Genomic DNA, 24,094 nt, shown 5'->3' on the forward strand with positions numbered 1-24,094 from the left:
AATAGCTGCTGGGGTGATTCTTTGAGACACAGGATGGCACTAATGAAGGAGTTTCTGGTACCCAATCGAAATCATTTGACTGTATCGACATGTTGCTAAGTTAAAAGTGTACTAAAGTTGCACAGAGGTTCAGGAAATCAAGTTTGAAGCAATCATATTTTCCAATTTTTTTTTAAACTTAGCACCTCCTCTTTGATGTAAAATAAAAACTGTAACAAGACAATCTTTCTTAAACTATTGTTTATTTTTCTATCTAACGCAACGACCCTTATGCCATACAAGTAATGAGGAGAAGCAGTGAGGTCGCTGTGTTGTGTGGATAAAGATTAACCATGTATGTATTATCACAAACAATCTCTGCGGCTTTTAATAAAAATAAGTATACAGGAGAAGAAGCAGCACAACTTCTCAGACTGCATATGGAAATTGCCTTTTTCAGTGTGAGTGCTGAAACAACTTAAGCGGATTCCAGATACTTTTAAAAATTATGAACTAGCACAATCCATTCCACTACATGAAGTGGGACTATATTATCACGTCCTGACAATGTTTAGAGAATAGTAAACAAAGTTTCTATATTTAAGAAAGGGTGTGAATTATGTATGGAGCAGAAGTTTCATATAACTCTTGAGTTCACTGAAGGAAAATAATAATGGGTCTACATTTTCCATGCTTTCCTGAGACATAGTGTATAATTTAAGTTGTATGAACTTAGGCAACTGAATAAAATATGATGTGAATTTAGAGATTATGATGGCACATTTTCCAGAAAGGTGTTTTAAAGGAGACGAAATCCGTAACACATTTACCACACGTATATACATTTATATGTCACGTAGGCACCTTAAGATGGATCAACTGGGGTATGATAGGGTATGTGAACAGTAAGTTTATAGTAGGTAGCATTCAGAAGCATTCAGTCATTGGCTTGGAGAGAGGTTACCAGTTACCCCTCCCAATATTGCAAGAACCTTAGTGGGTTTTTTAGTGGTCTATGAAGAATTTGTGAATCAAGTGATAAGTATTTTTGAAATATGCTAATGAAGATAGGCATCAGTAGGAAGCACTGAAATACCATACAAGGATTATGACTTGAGGGCAGGGATAGTGAAAGTGAGATAAATTATTTTTAAGATCATGCTGTTAGAATGAGTTGAATTATAGAATCACAGAATAGCTCAGGCTGGAAGTGGACCTTGCAGATCATCCAGTTCTCCCTGCTTAAAGTGAGGTCAACTAGAAGAGGTTGCTTAGAGCCATGTCCAGTTGGGTTTTGAATAGTCTCCAGGGCTGGAGACTCCACAACCATTCTAGATAACCTATTCCAGTATTCAACCACCCCTACAGTAAAATCAATAAATAAATATTTTCTTATGTTACAGTGGAATTTCTTGTCTTGCAATTTACATTCAGTGCCTCTTGGTTTTGTTTCTGGATTCCACAGGCAACAATCTGCCTCAGTCTTTGCTCCCTGCCACCAGGTATTTATACGTGTTAATAACGCTTCTTCTGCCCCCCCCTCCAGCTTTCTCTCCTCCGGGCTAAACAGTCTCAACTTGGTAAGCCTCTCCTTGTCTGAAAGGTGCTCCAGGCCTTTAATCATCTTAGCGTCCCTTTGCTGGACTTGCTCCAGTCTGCCCATGTCTCTCTTGTACTTGTGAGCCCAGAACTGACCATGTTGCTAGCTCATGTCCAACTGTCTCCACCAGGATTTTCAGCAGTCAGTTGACACCCAGCCTGTACTGGTGCGTGGCGTTGTTCCTCCCCAGGTGCAGGGCTTGGCACTTCCCTTTGCACTTCACGTGGTTCTGTTGGCCCATCCTGTCAGCAGTGCTCTGGATGGCAGCACACCTATCTATTGTATCAACCACTCCTCGTTTTGTGTCATCTGCAAACTTGCTAATGATGTACTCTGTCCCATTGCATAGGTCATTAATGAAGAAGTAGGGTTGGACCCTGTATCTATGCCTGAGTATACCACTAGTGACTGCCCAGCAATGGTTGAATGAGTTACTGAAAATCCACACTCTGGCTTCTCTATGCCAGCTGCATTTCCAGTAGCTCCCATGTGCAGGGTCTTGTTGTCCCCACTTCCATAAGTACTGGCATTTGAGGAGTAGTTCACACAGCTAGAACCACCTAGCTGCAAGTTACTATGTCCAAGCAAACAAAAGTTCTGCCAAAGCTGAAATCTGTAGTGACTGCATTGCTGGTTTAACGTGGATTATGAAAATGTAAATGCTCCTGCATGCAGCAGGGCAAGCCACCTAGGAGACAAAAAGGTATTGTTCTGAAGTGTTGGGAAGCTCTCACTAAAGACAGTTTTCCCTGGAAGAAATACAGAAAACATCGGTTAGGTTGGACAGGGGAAATGAAGGGCACTACAGTAACAGATTAAAAGCATCTGTTTTGTTTATCCTGTGTCAGTCTTTAATTAAGCCATGGTGACTCTGTAATATCTCCAGAGGTGGTTATCTAAAGGAGAAGCTAAATAATCTAAAAAAACTTGTAGGCAACAATAGGTACAGATGCTCTTGTTTAGAGTTGGAAAGAATACTTTGCACTCAAGTCTAATACTATTAAATATATCTGTTATTTCCCAGAACATGGAGTAATTGCTTCTCTGCTTGATGTAAATTTTATGAACGTCTATAGCTCTGCACGCATTCAGAACTGCAGCTAGCTTGTGCACAAGCTTCGCCGTATTGCTCTAACGAGACATGGGTGCTCTGAAGGGATGGAGGAGTGGTGAGCGTGTTCAGAATATTGACGGAAGAGCAGTACTGGCTTCTTTGAAAAGCCAGCTACTGCTGTGTTTTGTGAAACATGGGACATTCAGCCTTTTTTATGTGGTGTCCAGCGGTTAGAGCACTGAATAGGGGAGACATTTTACTAACTTTAAAAAAAGCCTTGCCATTTAGCCTAAATAATTTCTGCAGAAATTCATAGATAAGTATTACTAATAGTACATTAGTATTCTTGTAATACATCAGTATTTTGAGAATAGGCGTCTTTAAAAAATGGCAAGCAATTAGTTGTGTGTTTATATGCATCTAATAGCAGTCTGTAATTGCTACTGCTTTAAAATAAAATACTAATTTTAGTGTTGTTAACATTCATTGGAGATGTACAGTAATATAGTAAAAAATCTGCTGAAATAAGAAAAACATATATACTAGCTGAACTTAAAACCTATCAAATGAGTGTAGAGTAGTCCTCTTCACTTAGGCTATTTCCCTGTATTTTGTGTGTATAGAAAATGGCCACTCGAGGGCACCTTTGTATTTGGTTCAGCTGCTAATTTCCTGAATGCATTGACATGGTTTAATAACGCGCTCATTTTTTAATCTCTTGAATCTTCTGAACGATAGCACCCTAAATTTAATATTTAAATGGAAGCTTAATGTAAGTTTCTAAAGCTTTAATTTGAATCCTTTTTAATAAAAGGCTTAATAATAACATGCATTACACCAGGAGCAGGATTTTAGAAAAACTACCAATAAAAGTTGGTGAAAACTTTATTTAGTACATTGACCTTAATTACCAATAGTGTTTGCATGACTGTTATCTGCCGTCAGAAATATGTTAGCACAAACTGAACTAAAGTAAAAAAGTTCTGACATTTTGTATGTTATATTCTCTGATAGTTTAATGCTTCTTTTGAGCTTACTCTTTCACCTGAAATAGTAGTCTGGTGCACAGACTACATCAAAGCCATTGGGCCAAATAGTGTTTGTATTGATGCTTTTACCTGAGCTATTAATGTAGCGTGTATGTCCCAAAACACAAACAATGGAAAGAGATTGAAGAATTGCTGAAAATGAAATGACTACAAGTCTTTTGGTCTGAAACGCAATCAAAATTGTATGGACATATGAGTATAAATGTGGAAACTTAAGAAACAGCTCCTTGCCTTCATTCCCTCTTTTAGGCAATTCTGAATTCACTTCTTAATCAAAAGGCCCAACTACTCTTAAGTTAAAAACTAAAATGAAATATTCAGATGCTAGGTGTCAGTTTGCAATACATTCTTAATTCACACAAACACGTCAACTTTATTCTTTTTCTAGCAGCATATAAGGTTGGTTGTAGGGTTGCCAACATTTTTTTCTGGTACTTTAAAGTGCCAATAATCAAGAATGTCTTAGTTGACAAAACATAGTGCTAATGTGTTATCAGAGTAGATCAGTGTGTGCTTCTTTACTTGAATTCTGTAGGATGGCTGGAAATTGGTTTTTGGATTTTGATGTAGAAATTCAGATGAATTTTTGTTTTACCCAAGTGGCCAACAGTGGGAGAGGTTCTGGTCACTTGTCTGTAGTGGGTTTGTGTCTTTTTCCATTGGATCTAAATTAAACAAAGATATTTTCTGCCTTTCCTGTTGTCTGCTCTTCAAACTTCCTAATTGGTGTCAGTATTTTTCTAGGATTTGATTCTATAGTTTTTTTCTCTTTGTTCCCACTGGAATATAACAATTGGATTGAAACTGACAAATTAGAAAAGTGATAACAGAGGACAATTATTGCTGTAGAATCGTAGTTTTTTTGCAAAACAGATTTTTTTTTTCCCTACACTAAAGAGGGGATGTCTTCTTGTAAACAACAGTATTTTAGATACTTAGACTTGGACCCAAGCGTGGAGTAGATTTTCCTTTACTGGTGCTTCTGATCAAGCTTATAGAAACAAGTCATTATTAGTAGAGGCTGATAAATACCATATAGAAACCCCGTATGTTACTTTGTGGGATTACATAGTGCTGCTTTTCAGTGATCTCAGTCTCCTAAAAAACAGTTTTAAAATTATTATTAAAACCTTGCTTGGCAATCCTGAGTGGTTATCAGGGTTTTGATATAAATATTTAAAGTGCATTTGTGGCTTTCAACTAATTAAAGGCAATTTGACCAGGACTGAGTGCAGCACTTAGTCCAGCAGAGTTGGATGCACGTACCTGTCATGGGTGAGCGGTTTGGTCTGGGGGTTAGTCTAACCTCAGCACTCCCACTACTGGCCAGGAATGTAGAAGTAGGTCAGTGAGCAGATGCTTTCTCATTTGCCATTTATCACTTTAACATTGCAGTAGTTTTGAAAACAAATATTTCCTGAAAATATAAGCCAGCAGCATACAATTTGTTGTCAACCACTGTTCTTTTCCAGTGTTTTGTCTGTTCAGTAACTAATATCCCTCATGGCTAATGGTATGTCTGCACTGCAAACATGATGTAGGAGGTATTAACACTAACTTTGAATGATCTAATCTGAGTTTTGGCGACAAAGTCATCAGAATAGTGTTGAAGTTATTAAGGGTTGACTTATGCTAATGAGAAGGATTATTTGTTGAAGTTTTTGCTATACATTACATCTGTAAAGTGTGCTGCAGTTTGAAAATAGGAACATACCACCACCTTTCAAAGTTAGAGTTGAGGGACAGTACAAGGGAAAACAAAATCTGTGAGGCTTTATTGACATCTCAGACTATCAAGCAACTTCACTGATTTGCTGAAATACGGGTTTAGTTCCTGAAAACCAAGCACTTGATGACTAAGATGGTTGGTTTCTCTTCATGCTTGAAAAGGGTATTAGCTTCTGTAATAATGACTTGGATATTAGTGAAAATTCAGTCTTCTAACTGAAGAACCCCAATATAATGAAAGAACACCCTTATATTGCAGTGTTGTTACAGTTTTTGGTTTTATTTGGTGCTAGTTCTAGTATATGGACATGACACAGTACGACACGTGAACACAGACTAGGAGCAGTATAGTTGGCACTGCAGGGACTGGATTCTTGCCAGAGAGTAGCGCTGCCTCTGGCTACGCCTCCTCTGCTCTCAGCGTTGGCTGTGCTGGTCAGGAAGCAGCTGGTGCAGCGGTTACCAGGTCAGCTCCTCCTGTAAGCATCGGTTTGTCCCAATGGCTTCTCTGTTACCCTGATCAGCTTTTGATACTCTGACTGCTTAGCCACTGGCCTCTCTTGTAATCCTGTTTTAGGTTTAGCTTTATCCAGCCACTCAGTTTGACTCGATTGGATTTTTTCATTCAGATTTCCTTATCTGGCGCAGCATGGTAGATAACAAATTTAACATGATGTGGTGGTGATAAAGCTGTTCAGCAGCCCAAACTCGTGCTATTGCTTTCATTATATAAACTTAATCGCTTCTTTATACATTGTAATGTGTCTCTTCTTAAAGATTAGGTTCAGTCATATACCTTTTGTACTCTTGCTTATTGGAATATTTGCATATGTGAAGTGTGCTTTCAAGTGCTGCTTTTTAGCCTGAAGTGAATGTAGTGCTGCTGTTTGTCTTTAAACGTTACGGTTGGGCATTTCTCAACTTGTATATCCTGTTCCATATCCCAGGCTAGACAGCAACTGCTTTTCACTTCGTCTCCTGCTATAGCCTGCATGACGCTTCTCCATTACTTCATTGGCAAAACTATAATAATTACTTTTAGGCCTTCATAGGATTACTTTATCTGAGGTTAGATAATCCCTTCATTTATGAAGATGATATGCAGATGGAGAAGAACTATTATGGGAGGATGGAAATGTGATGCAAACCTCTATAGTGCTGATTTCCCCCCAATCCCCAAATGAAATTCTGCTTACCTGGTTCTGTGTGGTGACTAGCTGTTACCTGCTGTTCAACTGTGAGGAGCTATCAAGCTTAAATTCTCTTAAAATCTGAAGCATACTGAAGAATGAAAACAAAAATCAAAATCCCACTTTATCTTCAGAAACTGAAAAGTATACCTAAGATGTTCCATTATCACAGTTTCACACATTTGCATTTAATTGAAATCTTAGTAAGGAACATGGTATTAGAGTTCGTAGCTTAATATATGTAGCTACCTAATCATTTTTCTGACATCTTTCTATGGTTACAATGTGGTGTAATGGGAATAAACAGGATCCCTGTGTTTCTATAGCAACAGAATGCTACAGTTTGAGAAACTGCTTTATTGCAGCAGATGTATCCATAACTCTTCTAATAACCTGAGGATTTTAAACCAGTAAATTTGTAAGTGAGGATTCTGTTTCATATTTCTGCAGGTAAAATTTGGTTTAAAAATTCAACCTTATAAATATCTTTCCTGAAGCTCTACACCACCTTCCAGGATAAGCATAGTTTCTGAGTTTGTAAAAATACTGAAAATATATATATTCTATGAATATTCCATCTATATAAGCTATGGTACTGATAGGATTTTCTGTGAGAAATATGGAGTATTTAGGCATGAGGTAGGGATTTTTTTGGGCAGCTTTCAGTTTCCTTTTAGTGCAAGCTGTTTTTTTTTAAACTAAGTAAAAACATATCTAAATTGGTTATTTTGATCCAACATAATGACCTGCTCTGTAATAGCTTAATTTATTTTTAAATTTTCCTTGTAGATAGTAGAGGTGATACAAGACAGTGTAGAAGTATCAGCTTTATGGCTCTGAAGATCTTCTACCTGTTTGGTGAATGTAATCCAGTTGCATTTTTGTAGTAAGTGGAATAGAAAGATAATGTTTCCATTAAAGTGATCAACTATGCATAAAGAAATAGGGTAGGAAGATGTATGAAAATGCGTTTAGATAAATCCTGGTTTGTTGAGCAGAGTGCGTCTGTTGCATATATAACTTACACCTTTTGGATAATTGTGGAAGTCTAGTGGTGCTAATAGCAATTTGACATACTGATTCCTAGAAAAGAAGTATCACCTGTCTGGAAGGTCTGGCATCCTACTGCTAGGATGCGGCTTTATATTAACCCTAAGTTCTTCACTCATTTGAAGTGCTCTTAGAGTTAATTAGAACTTTAATTAATGTATAATTTTCAGAGTTGTTTTGCATTCCTCTTAATATTTTGTTACAGTGAACAAGAACAAAGGCACTCCCTTCTCTCCCCCTCCTCTGGGACAGTGTGCCTTCATGCTTCAGGACATTAATATTTCAATAGTCACACTGGATAAAATTGAACAATGGATGAAACCTAATTATTTTTCTTAGGCCTGTGATATGATCTTACCCAGGTTCATTTTCTTATATTCTATTCTAGTGAATTTCATTTTAAGTCACTCATTCCTACCTGACAGATTTCCTTTAAAAATCATACTAATAAAAAGAGGGGGGGGGGGGAAAAAAAAGGAAATACTTTGTCTCCCCTTTTTGTTTTTTTTTTTCTGTTGAATTTTTTTTTACCCCTACCCCCAAAATTATTGAAAAAAAGAATGAAAATCATGTCTCTTAGCTGTCTCTGCTCCCCTTCCCAGCTCTTCTTGCTTATTTTCTTTCTCATGTCTTTCCTCTGTTTTGTACAGATATCCTCTTCTGATGCTGCTCAGCCTTTGGCATCCTCTCCTTCTCTGCAAGCTGCTGCTGAGAAGAGCAAAGCAGAGGTATATTGTTTTCGGGCGTAACTCTTGTCAGGTTGCTGCTTTGCACAAATGATTACATTTCTAGAGAGTAATTTTACTGAGTTAACTAGAGAATTTGAATTGCTGGTAATACTTCTAGCATTTAAAATGCTTCTCTCCCTCTTGCTTTCTGGACTAGGTAAATGAAAAGAACCAATACAGTGGGACAAAGCACACGCGTGATTGTTACCTTTTAGTGTTTATATGTCAAAATCCCGGTTCTGCTCTGGTTCAGTGTCACAAAACTGTGGAAACACTGTTTCATTCCCTACTAGTGGGCATGAATGACATTGTCTTGTCTCCTCAAGAATAATTTTTGGTATTTTTTTTTATATTACTTGCTTGTTTCACAATCTAAATTATCAGTACTGTTTCAGTCATTTAGTTCAGTCTTCTTGGAGATAAATACAGAATTAATTTGGTGACACTTCTGGTTTTATTGTCCCTTCTAGCTGGGATATGTGTGTATGTGCTGACGTTACATTTACTGTTTAGAAGGGCCTTTGAAAAACTTAACACACAAACAAGTAGTGGGTGAGGCATCGTGTGTATGAACTTTCAGTAAATGTCACAATTTGAAACAATAATGAAATATTCACATTTTTTAGAATGTGAATGCTCAATGTCAAGCTCTTTTGGATACTTCACTCTAAATTGAGACTGTATACACTATATGAAATAACTTATGATCTAAACAGAAATTATGTTTTTTCTTCTAAATACAGAAAATGTGGACAGATGCTATAAATTATTTTAGTTCAGCTATATTTACACATTGATTAAAATTTAAATGATAGTGTCATGGAGTAGACCACAAGTCTTGATGAATTTGATGTGTTTTAAATTGTACCAGGAATAGCAGCAGCCACCTAGAATGACACTCGCCTTTCCTTTCTTACCTGCCTCTCTTGATGCATTCAAATTTGAAAGTTCCTCTGTGTAACTAGTATGCCACATTGTTGGAAATGAATCTTGGGGGGAAAAAAAGAATAATTTTTGCTTAGAATTTAAGACCAGTATAAAGCCAATTTAATTTTATTATCTCCATAGTGCTTTTTGACTGCTTTTGCAAGAAATTAAACACTTGAGTTGAAATTCTGGCATGAATACAGCATCTGAGAAATGTTTTTATTTAGTCTGAATTCATTTTTATCTTAATGGAGCTGAAGCAGAAAGCTTGCATATGGAAATTGTGAAGTGTGAAGATGAAGGAGCTATGGGTTTTCAAGTCCACAGTGAAAATGAAGTGAATGAAAATAAAGTCATTGGGAATCTAGAGAGTTCCTGTAGGCTTTGTGAGGTATGGAGGCAGAAACACTGGTGAACGGTTTATTTTAAGTTCATATTTTCACTATGAAGCTGTCAGAGATTTGTTAAGGGCAATGAGAGGCATTTATTTATATTTGGTCACCTTTATGGAGTGTTTGCCATATGAAACTTACTACAAGCCCTCTTTGTTCTGGAAGTCCTCAATAATAAAAATTTCCAGATATTTTTTCCTCTAGAAGCAAGGTTTCTCTAACAAAACATATATAAAAAAAAATGCTGAAGTTAAACTGGAAATCAGGACATCCTGAATATAGTCATATGCAAAAACTTTAACTCTACTTTCACTTAAACATATTCAAGTAAACTAAAGGTACTGTATTTGCAATGTAAGTGTACTGTTATGACACTTCCAACAACCTTTCCCAGGAGAAGATGAAACAAATTGCAGTTGTCTAAGATGCAGAAAAGCTTCCACAGGAGAAGAGAGTAGGTTTATTTCAGTTACTCAACTTGGGAAGGTTTGGGTGGGGACAGGGAATGAAAGTTTTTGGAAAGGTTATTGCTCTGACAGTATATTTGTGTGCAGTACATGAGTATGGTCACAGGATTTTGAGTCTTTAGAATACAGGTTGGTACTAGGATCAGTGACACAGTTATGAAAGAAAGGCTAAGCTTCATTTGAAAGGAATGGCTATGCATTTGTAATCTTAGTTCAGTAAGTCTGCAAGTCTTAGGTTATTATGATGGCCTCAAAATAAAACACTGCTTTATACTTGTCCCAGTCATAAAAACTTTTTCTTGAATACCTGGCACTGCCACAGGTGAGATACAGTGTTGGCTGGGTCTCTGATTTGGACTACTGTGCTCATTTTTGTGTTCCTAATGTTCACTAAAATCTAAGTTGGTCTCTGTTTCTTTTCATCAAAACAGACATTGTAAATTCTCCATTTCTGCAGTTTCGTGACTGTGGTCGTTTCTTCCTGTTGCTTGAGTGACACCCACATTTAAGCAGGTGCTTGGTGTGGTGGTCTCACTTTCCAGGACCCGAGTTAACACCCAGTGAAATAATTCACAGGGGTTGGGTTAGTTGGGACTCAACTGAGTAATCCCAATCCATCTGGTAAATATGGTGAAAGTTTTGAAAACTGATTACTTGAAGTTGTGAAGAATGTGTTACTTGGGTCCCCCCATGCCCAGTTCACCCAAAAAAACCCAGATAAAAACCTTCTTTATCTTAGTGTTATAACTATTTTAACCAAATATCACGTTACACTATTTAAATATTATACATATTGGAAGTTAAAAAGAAAAAAATGTTTTATTGACAGAAACCTGTAGCCTAGTAATCTGCTTTATTTGTAATACTGGAGCGGCACGGACCATTATCTAACCTCTCAAACTTCCTTCTAATATTGGGAAACTTGCTAAAAAGCAGTGACTTGTGGAACAAAGCTGTTTCAAAGCTTTGAACAAAGGGATCCAAGTCTAATGACTGAAAGAACATTTAGGAGCTACTGTCTCTCATCTCCTTTATTACATATGGTAAACTCCTGTTCCATCCATTTTAATGTGCAAGTATACTCACTAGTACTATACTGTAGTTGTACAAGGTAAATGCAGACAAATTGCTGGGTCTAAGAATTACTACTAACACTCTGTCAAAGCAATTGCTGGCCTAAAATGTCCATATCTTCTGTATGTTATGACGCCTTAAGGAATATGTTATGCTTTGCTTCAGTCAGACTGGGTCTGTAATATTGCCTCATTTATTCATTCAAAACTAAAATGAAAAAGCTTCTGTAATGTCATTATAATGCATTCCAAGTAAAGGGATCTCTTAGGTTTTCTCTTTCTGGAACAACTTAATGCCTTATAACTCAGCAGGTCTGTCATATGGTCCACGTCAACTTTTTACATTTAGGAGTATTTTTTTAAGACTACTAGATTAGCTTTTAAAACCTCTCTGCAGAAAGCTGCATGCAAATTACCTTACTATAGTTCTTTTGTCAAAGAGACTGGCATCTGTCCTAATGACAGAGGTTATCAGAGTTAATGGAGAACTTGTAGATAGTTTTTTCTTTTCAGATCTGCTTGGCTTAGGAGAAGTAAAACTGGTTCTTTTTTCCTTCTGCTTATAAGAAGAAATGCAGATGAGCAGGTGAAATAGTGAATTTCTTGAATTCTCAAAGTTACAATATTTTTAGTAGTACTATGTGAGCAAAATGAGTCACTTATGGAAGCAGAGCGGATACAAGCATAAACTCTGAATTGAAAGGGAGTAACTGAAGACTTCTGTTTATATTCTGTATAACTACAGACATTGAATATGTTTGCAAATGCATTGAGTACTAGCAAAATGTTTTTTGGGTTTTTTTTTCAGAAGGAAAAAGAAAAAAAGAAAGAAGAGAAAAAGAGAGAGAGAGAATCAGAAAAACCATCAAAACAATTAGCAGTTGAAAAGGTAAGAATAGGGTTTTTTTCCAGTTATTTAAAAATTACACATAGTATTAGATACATGCAAAGATTTGAAAAAAAAAATTAAATTTTTCGTGTGTGTGTCATGGTTTCAGGTGGGATAGAGTTAACTTTCTTTCTAGTAGCGGGTATAGTGCTGTGTTTTGGATTTAGTATGAGAATCATGTTGATAACACAGTGATGTTTTAGTTGTTGCTGAGTAGTGCTGACACTAAGTCAAGGACTTTTCAGCTTCCCATGCTCTGCCAGCAAGGAGGTGCACAAGAAGCTGGGAGGGGGCGTAGCCAAGACAGCTGACCCAAGCTGGTCAAAGGGATATTCTGTACCCTTTGACATCATGCTCAGTATATAATCTGGGGAGAGTTGGCGGGGGGGGGTGGTGATCGCTGCTTGGGAATGGGCTAGGCATTGGTCAGTGGGTGGTGAGCAACGGCGTTGTGCATCACTTGTTTTGTGTATCCTATTATTATTATTTTCTCTTCCTTTGCTGTCCTATTAAACTCTCTTTATCTCAACCCACGAGTTTTACTTTTTTACCATTCTCCTCCCTGTCCCACTGGGAGTGGTAGGGGGGGAGTGGGCAAGTGGCTGTGTGGTGATTACTTGCCAGCTGGGGTTATTAAACCATGACAATGTGTATATGTGAATAGTAATCCAGATAATCCACATGAATGGTTTACTTGTGCTGTTGCTTGCATACAGAGGTCAGTTCACCGTACCATGAGGAATGTCTTTGGGGGAAGAGGGCAGTGAGTTAAGATTTGTTAAGATCTAAGCTCAGGTAATTAAGGTTTTTAAGATGTACCATTGCTATTCTTGCGCAGAACATTTTCAATTTTATTGAGTGCTGTATGGTCGCTTAATAATGTTTTTCATAAATTCATCCATTTTAAACGTAAGTGTATAATTTATAGAATTGAATTAGTAACTCTGGTCTAGGTAACTTGAAAATACTCAACTAGATCATGTCACAAAACATGACAGACAAACCAGTTAAGGTGCTTCTTTACACAGCTATATTAAAACATAATAAGCAGCCTTAGCAACGTAGGTACAATTAAAATTTCATGCATGCTTCTGTGTAGAGTTAATATTAAACAAAAATGGAATGCATAATTTAAGTATTAAATACAATAATTTCTTCTAAGACAGCTGTCCCCTCAGATGATATGAATCCATTAGTATGTTCTGATCTGCAGTGTAGTCCGCAGAATGCTTTGGAGTCTCCATCTGTCAGTTTATTACCCGATAGTGCTGTGTTACAATTATGAAAAATGTTGTATATTCATACATTATGATTGCAGATGTATTTCTAGTTCAGTTTTCAAATAGAAGTTTTTTATTTTGCATAATAAAATGAGATACAAAAATATGTGCATACTTGGAGGGGAAAAATACAATACAAATATCTTTTTTCTGAAACTGGAAAGCAGTTTTGGAATAAGTGCTGAAGAAAATTTTGTTATGATAATTTGCGTAGCTTCACTGGGCTAGTGGAGAAGGATATCCTTATTCATGGGGTAGGAGGTTAAAACATATTTATGGATGACAATAAAAATATTAAAATTGATGATTATTGAAGTTTTACAAGGGCATCCAGTCAAATTCAATGTTTTGTTTTGGTCCTTAGAACAATATACTTTGGTTATAAAGGCTAAAGCCCAAAGGTCTAGTTCTGGTCAGGGGGAGAGAGAGTTTCCTTGTGCAAGGATGCCTGAACCTTGTCACATGGCTAGGAATACTTGGCTAGGTGGGGAGAAAAGACAACAGTGTATAGTTACAGCTGAGGGACTACCCTAACACTTGAAATAAAAAATAATTCAAATGCCACTGATTAAATTTACATTTGAAATGTCATTAAATTACCAGTTAATGATTAAGCAAGTGAAAAGAAGTATTTTGATTTTAAATGCTTGTACTACAAAATGTGGAAATTGGTAAATATATCTGCATTAGATAATAGTGCTGTTGTAACAGCTGCAAAATGTTTGAAATACTGCAGCATGTTTTATTTCATTATTAATGTGTCAGCACTGATTGCTTAAATGGAACTCATCTATGTGTCATCTTTTTAATTTAAGAGATTCTTTAAGCTCTGGCTTTTCAAGGCTTTTAAGGATCATTCAAAATAAACAGTAAACTTTACATATTTTAATATTGTAGTTGCTGTCTAGAATCCAAAGGAAAGAGACCTATATCAAATGCTTGTTCTTCCATTGGAAAGTACTTGTGAGACAGGAGCAAAAGGTTTTATTTTTATATATGGAATAATACATTGCTGCTTCTGTGGTGTGATTCTGCTTCAAGGAGCTTATAAACTTTAATACTCTTCTTTGTTTGACTAACAGTGGTACACTTCACATCCAGTTAGAGACTGTCTATGGGATATTTTAAATATTGTGTGTTGAATCAGTAGGGGAATGCTGGCATCTTGACCATAGTATCATGTTTTCAGCAACCACATCAAGCAGTAGATGGCTGTTTATCCCAGTTCTCAGCTTTCTGGAGAAGGAAACAGAATATGAGAATTCTTTCAACACATTATGTGTGAAGCCATTGGTTGCCTTTATTGCAGGCATGGTGTATCTCCAGTCTAGACATTCCAGGCTTGAGAAGTTCAGGAATTAAAAATATGTGACCAAGCAATTGGCAGTTCTACCACAATTTTGAGACTTCTCTTGATTAAGGTAATTCAAGCAGTGTTTTAGCCGTCCTGTAGAAGAATCAATAAAGATGGAAAAAATTACAGGCTTTAAACTAGTAAAAAGTTGAAGCTATAGAAAACTTCAGATCTCTTTGCAAGTATCATGTACTCCTACAAGTCTTAAGTTCCTAGTGTCGTCTTTTTTGTAGTTTACATTGAATTTAAGTTTCTTAGCTCTTAAAACAAGAATATGCATCCTAAAAATTTAAAATGTTCACATTCAATTCTCAAGTTCTGATCTTTGCTTCATAGAACTGACTGATCTGCTCCTACGTCCACGTAAGAGCATTTCTCTGGTGACTTTAACAAGCTGAATGTCTAGCATGATTTCTGTTGCATTTTGAAATATTGCTGAAAGCTTGTAGCATTGATGTAGTAAACTGCCTTATTCCAATATCGCATTAATGTGTCAGGACATTATGGCAGAAAAGATACTTTGTTGATTAGCATACTTTGATTAAAAAAAAGAAGCAGAAAATAATTTTTAACTGATTTAACAATAGTGGGCTTTCCTACTGAAATTGCTTTTCAGTAAGAATCATCGTGTCCTTAAAGAAGGTTTTGTGGGAGGCATTTTTTTATGAACATTTGAGTTGGGGACAGTGATTTCAGATGTGAAGTAGACTTTCCTCAAGATCAGAGAGATCTACTGCACAACAGTGAGTAGTAAGGATACTTATTTGACTCTTAACTATTCTGGGCCTCTTCGCTTTCTGTGACAAAATTACTGGGTAATTTCTAATGTAACAAGGTCTTACTATATCAGCTACAGATTCAGTCCAGTGATTAGCATTTTATTGGAAGCAGCCAACAATATGATGTTCCACATCAGATCTGCAGAATTCTTAATAAAATAAATGACGTTGCCAAGCTACTGGCAGCCGTAATGTTTTTTTCAGTCTTATTGGAGAAAGTTGAGAAACTTGCATAACTTACCCAGGGTCCTTCCTCCCCCTCTGTCTGTGCCATTTCCACATAACAGCCCTCAAGTTTCCTCAGTGCTCGTGCTTAAAATAACCTTATCCTTACAGTTACATTGGAGGAAAAAAATATGCAAGAAAAATGCTGGAAAAATTATTATACAGTTCTTCATGACATGAAAACTGGGCCCAGGTTGCGTGGAGCTGAGATGTCCAGTCAAATCCCAGCTTGTTTGCAAGAAACAGAAATGCCAATTTTAGCAATATAAAATGTGTTGAATTGAAAGAATAAATAATCAAACTGAGCTAATTGCATGCTTTTAAATGCTTCTTATGGGCCAATAGCAAGAATAATAGCACAAGGCAGACTGTCATGCAGTGAAAGCAATTTTTAGATGTTCTGTACACACAATTAAGGAGATTTTTAAATTGCCTAAAAAATTAAATCTGATACTTTAAGAGCTTGTTTCAGTAATAGGGAGGGAAGAAAGTTGGTAGTTTGACCACCAATCTTACCTGTTTCATTGATGGTAACACATTAAATTTTTTCATTTGTAGGTGAGAAAAAACAGCTAGGCTTTTAATAGCCATTTTTTTAAACTTTTTAAATCATCTTGTCCAGCCTTTCATCAGCTGCTGAGGAGCTTTCCCTTCTTTTTAATTGCTCCTTTGCATAGCTGAAGTTGGTGAAATTACCCAAATCAGCCATGATTTTCTTTTTTTTTTTTTCTCCCCCCTCCTCCCCTTTCTGCCTAAGCTGACTGAATGAGTTCTCTGTTTGGGAACAGACTAAAACACTGAACTCCTTTTTATTTCTAGTATGTGTAGTGAGTAGGATTTTTGTTCATCCTTAGGTAATTGAATGTGCTCAATTTACAGTCATTTGGTGACTTTAAAAAGAATACATAGCCTACATATTCTACTGGTCTGTGAGGGAGCTACCAAAGGCTCATAGCAATTTTCTGAACTAAAATTTAAACTGTGCGGCCATTTTTAGGTAGTTTCTGCTCATAGGACAGAAGAGCGCTTTAGGTAGGCTCCACGTCATGTTGGAGCAGGGTCTGTGTGCATTCCATCCACCTGGTACCTGTTTCCTGTTTTCTGCTGAAAGGAAGCATAGAAGGGAAGGAGATGGGATGCAGTCCGGTCATCCTGGATGGATCAGGATTATGAGGGAAATGGCCGGGGTGTGAGCTGTGGGGTTTGGGTGCCCCAAGGATAAATGAGGCCATTAAAGCTGCAAAGAATGGATTGAGAAAGACTGTGTTTGCGCAGGATCATATGGTATGCTCTCTACAGAATGGACAGGAAACTCTTCACTCATTTGGCAAGACTGCTACCAAAAGTGGGTTGCATTAAGTACTTCATTTAGTAAAGTACTTCCATTGCACAAGATTTGATTTAGAACAGAGAACTTGCATCGAGTTGTATGAATGAGACTTCTTGAATTTCAGAGCAACTAGGACAATTCTAGTTTTTTCCTAAACATACCTTTTTATGGCTATCTGCAGTACAAATTCAGATTAAAAAAATGGATAACTAGATATGATGTCTTGAAGCTTTGACATACTCCAGAAGTAAAGGGGGAGAGAATTCATATGCATAAAACTTTCAGATTTTTGTAGGGTTCAACTTTTTATACAGTTTTACTTTTTAAATAAAGAAAATTTTGATGTGCTTCAGTGCTAGCAATCCAGAATTAAGCCAAAAGTGTTTTGGAAAACTGTCCCTGGAAGATTTTGACAAGTATTTCTGATATCTGAAATTATAAAGTTCAGCCAAGTCTATGGCAGTTAATGCTTTGACAGTGCTTGGATTCAGCACTGTGTAGCTTTTGGTGGTGTTTTATTTTAGAGGTTTTGCATCAGTTGGAGACTTTCATGAAGGCATTCTGATGGTCTCACTGTAAAATACTGCACATTGAAGGCCGTAGTTACCGCAAAACAACACCTAATTTATTGAAAGTAAGCCCTTTTAAGACAGATTGTGTTATATTGGGACAGTAAAGTTAAATGGTTAGGATGTAAAGAACAAACTATTTTTTCTTCACAAACTACTTGTGCTTTTGCAAACTAATATTGACATTTGAAGTTAAGACTTTTTTCATGCTGCTGAACATAGCAGGATGATGAATGTTTCTGAAGGATTGCAGCAGTTAAACTTGATTAACTGAAGTACTATTTGACACTGAAAGTTTAGTTTATTATATTGCATTTTGAGTTTGAAATGGGCTCTTTTTTGTGTGTAGCGTTGATTTAAGTGACAGGAATGGGTCAGTTAGAGGTTACCTTTCAATGGTAGCATATCAAATGCTGGTTTTCTTCCCCAAACTGGAGACTAAATTACCAGATTAAACTCAGCAATAAAAGTGAACTGCTGCCTCTCAGTCAGCTGGTACCAACCAGCACCAGATGGCCCGTATTACGGAGGTACTGACATAACTTGATTTGCATTTAAAAAGTGCTAGAAAACCCCTCAAATAAAAGCGAGGGCAAATCATATTAGCAGCTTTCTCCCTTCGTATAGGAAAAACAATGTGTCAAATACTCATTTAACCGAATAGGAAGAACTTACTGTACCTTCTTAGGGTGGTGGTTTTGTTTGTTTCTCTGTTTTCCCCCCCAAAGACGGCTAAAACTCCCACAAAAATCAACCTGTCTGGGCAAATGAGACAAGAAGAACTATTAGTCCTCATTAGTTCTCTGGAGATGTTTTTTACGTACCCTTATCATCCTAATTATTTTGTATAAGGAGAAATGAATTGGAACAAATAGCGCCCTGGTGTTCTTCTTTAAAACTGTGTAGCATTGTGAGAATATGTGGAAGAACGAAAGCCCACAAATTTTTTGGTGTCCACCTAAACACCAGTTTGGTGGAAGTGATGTATTTAGGGGTTTACTTTGTAGGAATAAGTTGACACACAAATACTGACCTGAATGATAATTGAAATACAGAATTACATTATAAATATTACATGTTTTCTTTATTTTGAAACCATATTAATGATTTATTTGTTAAATCACTGGTATAGTTGTTAATATGTTTCCCTAGACTTCTGAACATTATTTGTCTGAGTGATTTAATTTTTAAAAGTTTGTTCTTTATATTTTTATATGAAGTGTGATATAAATTTAAATTATATAAGCAATCAAATGTTTGTCATAGGAACAGAAAAATAGAAATGTGTTTTGCCCTCTGGTTGAATACATAGTCTTATTTATACTCTTAGTCCTTGTTTTCACAAATTCAGACTAAGTAGATGGGAGTTAAAGCTCCGGATTTAGGAGTATGTGATAAAACATAGGACAGCCTGTTTCCCTGCCTCCTACCCCCACAGAAGGTGAAGGGTTTTAAGGCTGCTTGTTCTCTCAGTCTACGTTTTATGGTCCTGTCCCAGCCTGGTTTTACATTTCTAATCATACCTTTTCAGTCTTATGGAAGAGATCAGATTATTTTGGGTTCTTTGGTTGCTTCTAATGCTAATCTGGAGAAACGCAAATCCAATTAGATTCTTCCCGAAACTACAATTCATTCCTTTTGCAGGTAACAAAGGACTCCTTATGTTTGAGGATTGCCTTGAAAAATAGTCTTACTTAATGAAATTAATCTGTCATGGCTCTTATTACGTATTGGGAGTTGTAGACAAAGAAATTAAGAAATAGATATTGCAGGTAGAAGCAATTGAAAGAAAACCCTTTTTTTTTGACTGATGGGAGGAAGGATATTTGTCTTTTTATTGTTGGAAAAGGAGTTGATCTGCAGAAAGGGTATCATGTTTTTTTCCTGAGACCAGTGAGCGTTCTCTGTATCGGCTTGATCCTCTCAACTCTGGTCTGCAGCAGAACAGTATTTTAATGTATTTTTTTTTGTTTGCTTTAATTCTATAGAAATGGAATCTTAAAACTATGAGAACAAGCTTGGCTTTGGGCTGCTTTGGTTAAATTGGCCTTTGTTTAACTTGCCAAACTATTTTAAACAAAAAGTTGTTGTTAAGTGTGCTTAGTTTTAATTGCTCCACAGTTATATTTTTGCTCCGTGCAGGGAGCAAAACCTAAAACTGCCCTGGGTTTTTGGTTGATAATACTAACAGATAGCATTTTCAGGTTTCTCCTGCTTGCTTGTGATAAGCTTCACATTTTTTCCTGGTGACTTTGAGACAATTAGGAAGGCATCATCTACATATACTTATGTGTATATTGAAGCTAAAAAAAGTAGGCACATTTAAATGTGCATGAACTAAATCAGCCTTATTCATGGATGGATGCTATCTTTAGATAAAAACATCTATATGACAGAGACATACTCATTCTGAGACATTTGAAACCACAGGAGCATGCATGGTTGAAAGTGCAAATATACAATCTCAGCTAAAAAGTTTTATAAAAATTATAGCACTAGTTATGAGACTGTGTACAATCAATCAAATGTGCTAGAACAGAAAGCATGACATTTTTACAGAAGTGGTACTGATACACGGAACTGAATGTAAAGAAAGGTAAGGATTGGATGAGATAAAGTTGATAGCAAGAAAAAGACATTTAATTTAAATAATGTCACTCAAAATAATGATCTTATCTTGTTTTGAATAATAGGTTTCCTTTGTTTTCCTAAAATAATGCAAGTATTGCAGCATGAGCGAGACAATCAAGTGTCTTTATGTGTTCTGTTTCATTGTACTGCGCTTAAGCCAGAACATGCTTAAACTCCTCGGGACAGATCTCAGTGACCTTCAATATAGGGCAATGGGGTAGTGGGAGGCACTGTCAGATGTGCAAATCTTACTTAAGAGTAAAGATAGTAACTCTGTTTTCCGTAAAAAAAATAATTTTAGATGCCACTGACAATATTAAAAGCTCCAAGATTAGCGTAATCTTTAAATTGTGGTTTATTTTTTTTTTTTAAAAAAAAGCTGTAAGAGGTTTCAGCAAGCTTCCAAACACTGTCATGCAACTGTCAGTGTCTTCCAGTTTAAATTCATAGTTGACGTAAGTATTGATTGTGTGGCTTTTTACTAAAGGGTGTAAGAGTATTTATTTCGACTGTTGAATTCATTATGTTTTGCTAGTTGCTTGTGGCACTATAACAGTTACACAGAAAACTCTATGGCTGTGGCACTCATCCTCTTACATAATTATGTCTTCACAAAATTAACTCAAAGGTATTTGGAAGATAGTACTGTAGCTGTGGTGGAGAAAAAAGCAAGATAAGGAAGAAGCAGTATTTTTAACACAATTTGAAGGAAACGGGCAAGTTTTTTGCTCTGGATAATTTTGTGAGATACCATAAGTAGAAAATTAAGTCACCGGTTACGTGGTTGTTCAAATAACTAGCATCTCTTTAATTCCTTATATATCAATCAACACTGTTAACTCATCTGCAATCAATTGCCTCCTGTCTCTGTTGGAAAAAGGGTTGCAACTGGATGAGCTTGTCTTTGTTTTACTTGAAATTTTTCCTTTATAAAATTGGCACCTGCAGCTAGAAAATGGGGGCAGTTCTGAGGTTGGTCCCCGTGCATGTCAGCAAGATGTTGAAAAAGAAATCTGTCCTCCCTCTCTGCTCAGCAAGTATGGTCTCTCTTGACTTAAGGATGTTGTACTTCATGTCAGAGTAAGGTACTGCGGGCTTGTCTGCTAGGCAGACGGTGTATTTTACACTGTGTAATAACATGGGTAACTTCTGCTCAAGATAACCTACAGATTTTTTTGTCTTACATAATCCTCAATTTGCACTGTAAGTAGATATCAATATATCTTTTTCTTTTGTTTAAACATAGACTATTTTAGTGGTGTAAAAGAAATTGGTTTGGTTAAATCTCAACATAAATATTGAAATAGGTGCCTGGACAAGCAAGTCCGAGCCTTTGTAATATCACTTTGAAGGGCGAGTTCTAAAACTTCAGAATCTTTGAAGCTGTGAATCTAAAGTTTTAGTGATCCTTAACGTTTTGTAAGGATGACTTAAATAGTCATTTTCAGAATACCCAGAAATTTCGTACAGGTTCACATTATTTAAACTGGAAGAATAAAAGCAGAAAGAAGTTTGACTTGGTTACAGTTGAGATATAGACTGCTAGACTGGATTGTGGCTAGAATGCTTATTGATAGCTGGTGTTAAAGAGTACAATGATATGGAGGATGAAGGTGAAGAAAATTGAGTTTACTCAAGTAAAGGGAAATCCATTTTGGTATTGCTTGTGATAGGTTAAAATTAATTAGCTTCTAAAATAATTGTTTCAAAGTAGTTAACTTTGAAATGAGAACAAAACTGAGGAAAAAAATGACTGGCAGAAGAAACTAATTCAGCTAATGGTCGTAGACACGAACAGTTAATGATGCATAAGTGTTTATTAAACATTTTATTTATTTAATATGTTTCCCCTATTAAGTTTAGCATTTGTGGAACAGAATTGTGTACTTCTATATGAGGATGATAAAGTACTTGCCAATTTGCTCCTAACTTCTATAGCAGCAAAAGAAAGCAACAAGCTGATACAAAAGTAAGAAATATTAACCTGCAGAGTTCTTTCAATCTGATTAGCTGTCAGTGACAGGATTAAATTTCCATGGAACTAATTAGGAAGCTTTTTTTAAATTCATCTCTTAGCTATAGTATGCTTAGACTTCATAAAGTGTTTATATCATACTGCTTGCCATAATGATAGAAATGATGCAAGTACAGAGCATCAGTCCAACACTCTTAAGAAGCAGAACGCTATTTAGGAAAAGTCCTAATTCAGAGGTGGTTTGTATGAAATGATTCTCAGCATGATGCTGTAAGACTATGTGACTAAAACATAGACTGCAAGAATCAGAGGAGCAACGTTAGGGAGGAGAACCGGAATACTCTAATGAGTGAAAATGGAGCACAGTGATCTGCTTCTCCTTGGTCCATCAAAGGAGAGTGGTGAAGTGGGTCAAGGAAAGAGATTCTCTTCCCCAGGGAAGTAAGGGGTGATTGCATACTAGGCTGTAGGACTTACTATGAGATGCAGAGAGAAAATAATTCAGGGATAGAGCAGAGACTGTTGTGTGAAGCTTGTTATGAGATGTTTATGTGACAGACCAAAAGCAGGGAAGTGGAGGATTCAGGATGAATTGAGATGGAGCAAGCATGAGGAAGCAGGCAAGAAGGGGATAGAAAGAGCCAATCACATATATGTAGGTTGCTGGGCAGTATGCTTGTCTGAGCCCTGCACTTGATCACTGCAGGCTATCCTATATTCTTGCCAAATTCTATTTGCAACCATATGGTGTGTGAGTGCGTTGTCTTTTCTGTGTCTGTGTGTGAACACTGGCAAACTTCAAGTTGGACTACCAGACAAGAAGGATGAGAGGTTGGTGTCGGGTGCTGGAAAGAGACGGTAGGCTTGAGGAACCTAGGGGTCAGCAACTGGAGAGACCAGCATCTAGAAGCCAACTATTGCAAAGGCAGCATGTCTAAGACCAGCTACTGGAGGCACCTGTATTGTGATCACACACAAGTGTGTAACTGCTAGCAAATTTCATGCTGGACTAGCCAGTGAGTAGGATATCAGCATCTGGAAAGATCCATGGTCTGAGGTGGTGACTGGCTAAGGGTGTAGGGTCTTGATATTGCATGAACTTAAGTTTCACGCAAAAAGCGTTTTTCAGAAAAAAAACACTATTATAGTCAAGGAAAAGAATGCAAACCATACCTTCAGGAATAGGGATAGAAAGCAATGCTGGTATTGGATTGTTTTTTCACTATGAGCTCAGTCAGTTGCTGTGCCTGAAACAGCTCATTCTTGTCTGGAGATGTATAAAGAAGGAATTACAAATATATACCTCTTTGTTCTGATTTGGTACACTGGTGTTATATTATGTATGACTTGAAAGGGTTTTAGAAGGAAAGTTATAAAAGAAAACAGTTTAATGAGGAACTGGAACTAATACACCTGCATTATTGTAGTCTTGCCCAGGCTAATTAGCTCAATAGATATGGAGTGAAAATATGTAAGCCGAGTTTATATAACCGTAATATGCAGTTCTAAAACTGAAGATGTATTTAAAACAGCTTATAAAAAAGCAAACCATGTTTATTGCGTTCACAGCTTGCAAACTGAGGTGCATTAGAACATTTCGACCCTAAGCCGATTTAGAGATGTCGTAATAGGACACTGGATCAGCTACAGCTTTAAGATGAATCTGCCTAGATTTTCTACTTCATCGTGATTTCTTCTAAAGATTGAAAAAAATGGATTTTATTGGATTAAAAGTAGAATGCTTGGGTTTTATCTAAATCAAGTTCCATGACAAGATAATACAAAATAGGAAAAGGGTTGATAAACAGTTTTTCCCCTCTGTCTT

The 24,094-nt window shown here is 36.6% G+C and overlaps 1 protein-coding gene across 2 annotated transcripts in view; it reads left to right on the top strand.

Moving 5' to 3' along the window:
* The window catches only part of SMAP1 (small ArfGAP 1), a 104,581-nt gene that overhangs the window by 41,575 nt on the left and 38,912 nt on the right, over positions 1-24,094 (top strand). Inside the window, exons 5-6 of one of the 2 annotated variants that reach the window (XM_054819438.1) lie at positions 8,301-8,378; positions 12,046-12,126. In XM_054819438.1, the coding sequence (XP_054675413.1) occupies positions 8,301-8,378; positions 12,046-12,126 (159 nt within the window). The remainder of the gene's footprint in view (positions 1-8,300; positions 8,379-12,045; positions 12,127-24,094) is intronic. The other variant, XM_054819439.1, reaches the window with a different exon arrangement.

Source organism: Grus americana, chromosome 3 (assembly GCF_028858705.1).
Source record: "Grus americana isolate bGruAme1 chromosome 3, bGruAme1.mat, whole genome shotgun sequence".
NCBI lineage: Eukaryota > Metazoa > Chordata > Aves > Gruiformes > Gruidae > Grus > Grus americana.